Genomic DNA, 7,123 nt, shown 5'->3' with positions numbered 1-7,123 from the left:
ACTTTCTTTAATTATATTCTTTTTTTAATATAAACTTTAATACAGTATCAATCAGAGAATATATGTAGTCTAATCAAGAAACCATTAAAGACCATTAACTTTAACTTGAAAAGAAAACTCAACATTCAATCAAACAAATTAAAAGAACTGATCAATGCACTTCTTTTCATAACTTCAGATCATCTTAATCCCATGGTCAATAAAAAAGCCATGAACAAACCCTACAAGCAGCATACACAAAGCCCAGGGAAGATGACAACTAAACATTAACTCACATTTCTTGCATCAGCATTTATTAACTGATGTCACAACCACACTATTTCTTGCCTAAGTACTACAATTTCTTTACCAAGAAATCTCATTAAATTCTACAAAATACTCTTCAAACCAACATCCATCATAATACCTGAGTTTGATTACTGTTCCTCTTACCAAATGAGACAAAAAAATGTAAACCAGGTCTGAAGAATGTGATGGGTGAATCATGATCTAAGATGGTATTGATGTTTAACTGTGGGAGTGTTCAATAAACACACAAACACACACGTGTGTGTAAAAGGGCACAGACAAGATTGATCCAAGATTAGCCTAAAAAAGAATAATATTAAAAGATCAGAAAGATTTCTTCCATTAGAACCACCAATATTTAGCAAATCTTTATACACCACTAAATATTTACAGCCTTCAAAGGAATGAATGGCATCCAATAATATACACAATCCACATTCCCATTTTGAATAAAGAAAAAGAAAAAGATCAAATCTTTGAACAGAACAAAAGCATGTTCAAGGAGGAATTGAAAAAGCCATGATCAAGAACAGCAATAAGGGCACCTTAGGAGTCCATTCTCGTTGCACTCCAAACACCTTTTCAAACACCCTTCGTCCTCATCAAACACCTTCCGACTGCCACTGCAATTTTCGCACGGCATAAACCTCGCATCCCCACAATGCTCACACACGAAGCCGGGTTTCAGATTGGGGAAGCCTTCCAGAATGATCTTCGCCAGTTCCCCAGTCTCGAACAAGTGCTTGATCACCTCAGCGCCACCTACATACTTTCCTCGCACGAAAACCTGAGGCAGCGCCACATGGCTCTCGCCCAGCGCGCGCTGCAGCTCCTCCCTGTAAGCTATGTCCATCGACACGTCCCTCTCGTCCACCCAAACCCTAAACCCCTTCAGGATCATGCGCACCGCGTTGCAGTCCTCGAACGTCCGCCGAACCCCGCGCAGGCTCGTTAAATACACCACGATTCGCTCCTCCGTCCCGGACAACCGAAACGGCGTCGTCGTCGTCGTCGTGCACGAGTCCCAACGCGCTTTTGATTCCGATTGGGACTCCGATTCTGGAGCCTTCTTCGAGGAGGACTCGAACAAGGTACAGAGCTTCCTCACCATTTTCCCGCGGATTGAGGTTTTCGCCGACTCAGCGGATCCGTAGAACCGATTCAGCGAACCGGACCGGTCCAGACTCTGCTGGCTCTGAGGAACGTAAGGTTTCTGCGAGTGCTCAGAATGAATCGTGTTCGACCGGTTGAAGAACGGAAACCGCGACATCTTCGACAAATTCGACACTCTCCGAGCTCCTGAACGCAAATAATCGAAAGAATTTAGCGTTAGTTTTCGGAAATTGACTTTGAAATGCTATAATTTTCATCATCTGATTCGAAATTGATTCAATTCAAAATCATTTGCATTTCCTGAAGCGAAATTTTCTCAAAATTACGTTTTTCGGCAGCTGATATTTCAACGCGGCTTCATTTTAACACGAATTAGAACATTTCAGGGTTTCTTTTAGAGGATTTTCCATGTTCAATCAGAAATTACAACCGAGCTCGAATTACAGGGATGAGAGTTTAAAAGAAAACGAAAGAAAGAAAAAAAAAAGGAAGCGATGAAATTCAGAGTTTACTGTGTTTCACGTCCGGCAACGGTGAGAATGCTCCGACGCGGCGGCAATGAATGACGGAAAGACAAAGTCCAGAAGGTGAGTTCTGTTACTTTGGTTAAGGGATTGATGTTTTTTTTCTTTGAATATTTGTTGTTTGAAGTTTTGTGTTTGTTTTGAGTTTTGGGGTTTTATGTGTCTGTGTGTGTGGTGTTTCAGTTTGTAGTTGAAACAAGAATTGGGTTTTGTCTGTTTTAGTTTTGGAGAATGCTTGAGAGATGAAGAGAAAAAGGTGAGGTAAGGGTTGAATGAGTTAATTATCCACAACACCAAGAATTTATAGATAGAACCTTTCAAATAATAATAAAAAATAATAATAGATAATTAATTAAAAAATATAAATTGAAAGAAGGTGCAGGTTCTGTTTCATCTTTTCTCATATAAAAGAGGAAATAAAATTATGCATTCTGAATTAAATTTTGATGTATTAATTGTAGTGATCCGTAATTTGACTCTATTCACAAGTTAATCATTTAGTGAGTTAATTAGTGAGTTAATTGAATTCGATTCATTAAATAAATTAAAAAAATTTAAATTCCGTTCAACTCACAACATGTTGATGATGAGTTAAATGAATTGTGAGTCACTTTATTACAATTTTATTTTAATTCAAAAAATAACAATTTTTTAATTTAAATTTAAATAAATTTTAATAAAATATAAATTAAATTTTAAAAATAATTCAAAATAAATAAAAAATATAATACAATTTAAATATAATCCAAAATCATCTTAAACTTTAAATATAATTTACCTGTAAGTAAAAAAATAAAATATAATCTAACTGTAAGTACAAAAAATAAAATTAAGTAAGTCTCTTCACCACAAATTTAATCTGAATGAATCAAACTTTTAATGGGTCAAATTTAAAATTAGTCTGTATTAAAATTTTAATTTTTTCTTTTAATTCAACCTAATCCAAATCCTTGTTTGCCCGGATTAGCTCACAGTTTCAACAACACTAATTAATTGTTTTATTTTACCTAATTTTGTTTTTATAGTTTTTCTTCTTTTACAAAATATGAAGAATACTTTTCTTCTTTTTTGGTGTCATGGCAACTTAGTACCAACTGTTCTGTCGTATGTGTGTTGATTGTGAAAGTCAGGCCCACTTCACACGGCTAAACCTTATTGTAAATTAATTATAATTATTTCTAATAACTTTTCATCACAATCAAACAAAAACAAGATAGATTAGCATAAGAAATGCACCATTAACTTCATAATTACTCTCATGAATGAATATGAGAAAATTTATTCAAAAAATTAAATATTTATTTTCAATTAATATTTTTTATAAAATAAATAAATAAATATTTGTGCTTTTTCTTATAAAAATATTTCCTATCAATAATAAATTATCCTTCTTTTTCGTCCGTTGTACATATGGTAAAAACTTAAAATTTTGGTCATAACTTTTAAATTCATGGTGATCTACTACTTTGTTAGATCAGACCTTGGTGATATATATGTTTTCATATTAACTTAAACTATATTACTTTTTAATTATTTTAAATTACTACATATATTATTTAAAATATAATTTTTAATGATAATAAATAATAATTAAATGCTTACATTTTCTTTAGATATATTATGTTAGACATTATTAAATATTGATTAATTAAGTTTTTAGACAGATAAATTTAGATATGTTAAGTTGAGTTCCTAATAAATTATATGGTTTATTGAGTACTCAATATATTTATACTTTTCAATTGAATTTTCTTTTAAAATTTTTTCTTTTACTTACCATGAATTATTTTATAATTCTATAATTTTATAATTATTTTACGGAACTTTCTTTCCACGCGAAAAACGGCTCAAAACTTCGTATGCTTTCACTTGAAAAACAAACTTTCCAAAAATTTCAAAATAAAACTACCAAATCAAACTAAAAAATTTATTATATTTTAAAAATTAATTAACAGCTGAAAAATATGCATGACTCATGAGTCTCTCCTAAAATTAATTCAGTTAATTTATAGTATACTTGTAATATATTTATATTTATCAATTATAATTTGTTTATGTATAATAAATTGAAATTATAAATACGTCAATAATCATAAAAAAGTATAATATATATCTCTATTTAATAATTTTTAAAAAAATATTTAAGTTTCATAATGTCAAGAACCCTTAAAAACTCCAATTTAGTGGAAGTCAGGTGTCAATGAAAGGGTTCAGAATTTCAGAAAGTGGAAGACAGGTAGCTGCAGGAGAGTGGACCGATCGGTTTATGCATGCACCCTTCTTCTCCAAACTGTTGAACCCCATTTTCTCCTCCTTCTCTCTAGATTTCTCCATCTTCTCTCTAAGAATTCTCATCCTTTTCTTCTTCCGATCATCATTCAGGCAACGCCTGAGTATTTCTGGTGTCAAGAGCTTTCCATTGCATCGATCAAGTTGTGGTTTAAGCTGGTGAGTTACTTCTCGTCTTAGACCGTTCGTTTTCTGACACATGCAAGCCAAGTTTTGGTTGCATGAGTTTATCATCTCATTCTGATAGCAATTCTGGTCTTGTATTTGGTTTAGTTTTTAAATCGGTGAGCTCTAAGTGTATAAGACTAGTAGTGGTGAAACATATCCTGCATCTGTGAGCGATCGGCCACGTTTAGAGGTAAGGGAAACTTATATAATTTGATTATGATTTCTTGTTCTGAATGGTTGTATGTTTGTTTGATCCATGGATGAATATGAAGTGTTTTTTTTAGTGCATGTTTTGTATAAATAAGCGTATGAGTTACAAATGATGTGAACCGGCTGATATAGGGTTTGCTCTTAAGTATGAAGAATTCTGTATAATCCTGTGGTTGTCACCGAAAGTCATTATTGACCATTTGGTTTTCCTTTGAGTATTCGGTCTGTACTGGATTCTTCTTCTGTGGAGAATTTCAGTTAAGGACCAATCGATTTTCTCTTAGTATACTTGTAAGTAAGCGTTCGGTCTAAGTATAGTTTCCTCTTTATGCTTTCTAAACAGTTTAGTTAATGTATTCTATAGTACTTACAGTCATAGATGTTACCTTTATCCTTCATTGAAAATAAGTGTTGTGTAATTGTATATATATTCCTTCATTTTGATTTAAGTTCAGTAGTGCTCAGTCTTGAATCAAGCGCTCGGTTTCAGTAGTGCTCGATCTTGAACCAAGCGCTAGGTTTCAGTAGTGCTCGATCTTGAACCAAGCGCTCGGTCTCAGTAGTGCTCGGTCTTGAACCAAGCGTTCGGTCTGAATAGTGTTCGAATTTGAACCAAGCGCTCAGTATTTTTATTATACCCCATTGTGTACTCTATTTGAACCAAGAGTGTTCGGTCCAAGTCAATAGTATTCGGTTAAATCTTGTAGGGTTCGGTTTAAGTTCTCAGGTTCCAGCAATAGTTATTATGATTTTCGGTTAAGTCTAAATTATATGTAATATTTAGCATTCGGTACATTCTTAGGAGTTCGGTCTAGTAAAATATTGTTCTGTAGTAACTGTTGAGTAACAAGTAAACGTCCAAATACTATCACTAGTGTTCGGCTTATGATGAGTCTTATCTAGAATGGACCGTTCGGTCCTGTACGGTGTATAAGTGGAAGACCGCTCGGTCTTACACTAAGTGTTCAGCTGTGTTAGTCTAGAAAGTATTCAAAACGTTCGGTCTTGTCTTTGGGGGAATGTTATTGTTCAGTTTTGATTTCAGATGGGATCTGTTTGTATTGGTTTGGTTTGATTGTATTATGGAATATAAATGGAATGGTATGGAAATGAAAGAGTATTCCAGGGAGGAATATCTCATGAGTGGTTATTGAATGGTAGAGTATGAATGTGGTTATGCTTAGCTGGCGGTTATCCTGATATTCTGTGATTACTCATTCTCAAGTAAAGAGGAGTAAGTCATGTGTGAGAATGGCAAGAGGTCCTAGTCCATAAGGTGAACTTGGACGGAACGGACTAACCTCGGGTGGCAGCTGTTGAGGGCATCCCAGCTATTATATCACCTAGGTGCAAAAACGTCATAGCTACACAGAATTCATACAGCCGGACAATCAAAGTAAAGTGATTGGTCATTGCATGCTTTGACGTGTAATTTTGATTGGAAGTGCATGATTGGATGTTACATGATTTTATATTGAATTATGTTAGATTTATGTGAAGTATAGGTTTTATTGAATTAATTAAATTTCATAAGCTTACCCTATGTTTTGTCTTGTCTGTTTTGTCCGTTCGATCATTATTTCTGTTGCAATGATCATCCTATGGATGTGAGCAGAAGTAGAAGAGTTGTTGGAAGAGGCTCTGGAAGAAGTGGAAGTAAAAGCTTAACCATAGGACCGTTTGGTCATTAGGATTGGTCTTATTTTGTATAACCAATCGGTATTAACGTAGTTTTGGTAACCGTTCAACCATAACTTACTTCTTATTCTCAGAACCGTAATATTATTATATGTAAATATTCTAGATATGGTTTTATGTGTATTTTTGGGATGTTACACATAATAAAAAAAAACACAAATCAATCTAAAAATGAATTATAAAACAATTGTTAGATTTAGATTTTACATTAAATTAAAATTAATTATATTTAATGATTATCTTTGAAGAAATTGACGGTTTTAATGACAAATTAACATGTGAACAATGATAAAATATGCTTTTATCTTTTAAAGTATCTTAAAACCTAGTTTTAATTCCTCTAATAAGAAAAGTATTATTTAAAAAATAGAATAATTGATGGAAGTAAAAATAAAGTTATTCTAAACACATGCATAAAGAATTTAACTGTTTGTTTGCTTCTGCAAACAAAATTGCGACAATGGAGCGAAGAAAATAGGTGATACCACAAAATAAATACGAAAAACAAAGTGTACGTATAAAGAGATTTGGAAAGATAGTGAATAATGACGGGAAGTAGAAATAAAAGTTAGGTTTAATGTCTCGATAGGTCCCTGTTTTGATCCAGAATCTCAAATAGATCCCTGATTTTTTTTACGTCTCAATTGGGTCCTTATTTTTGTTAAATTTATACAAATAGATCATTTCCGTCAAATTCAACAAACGGTGTTAATGAGTGTGTCAGGTGGCATGGTGACTGTGTAATTTTAATAGACGTGTCATTAAAATTGTTGTTCAATTCTATTTTTTAAAATTTTAAATTAAAAAATTAAGTAAACATATTACAAATATAA

At 32.8% G+C, this 7,123-nt stretch overlaps 1 protein-coding gene across 1 annotated transcript; it reads right to left on the bottom strand.

Annotated features, from left to right (window-relative positions):
- Positions 1–604: 604 nt before the first annotated feature.
- On the bottom strand, positions 605–2,199 carry LOC108333187 (uncharacterized protein At5g39865). The gene is made up of 2 exons (XM_017568552.2): positions 1,914–2,199; positions 605–1,587 (listed from the first exon to the last, which is right to left on the bottom strand). Exon 2 carries the CDS (start codon positions 1,556–1,558, stop codon positions 812–814), a length of 747 nt encoding a protein of 248 aa, XP_017424041.2. The 5' UTR covers positions 1,559–1,587; positions 1,914–2,199; the 3' UTR covers positions 605–811.
- Positions 2,200–7,123: the final 4,924 nt, after the last annotated feature.

The sequence above is a fragment of the Vigna angularis genome, chromosome 11, assembly GCF_016808095.1.
Source record: "Vigna angularis cultivar LongXiaoDou No.4 chromosome 11, ASM1680809v1, whole genome shotgun sequence".
Taxonomy (NCBI): domain Eukaryota; kingdom Viridiplantae; phylum Streptophyta; class Magnoliopsida; order Fabales; family Fabaceae; genus Vigna; species Vigna angularis.
Note: the sequence above shows the minus strand (reverse complement) of the source record. Positions and strands in the feature narration are given on the sequence as shown.

Coding starts and splice junctions, on each gene's coding strand:
- LOC108333187 (XM_017568552.2), bottom strand. CDS start 1,558: ATGTCGCGGTTTCCGTTCTTCAACCGGTCGAACACGATTCATTCTGAG.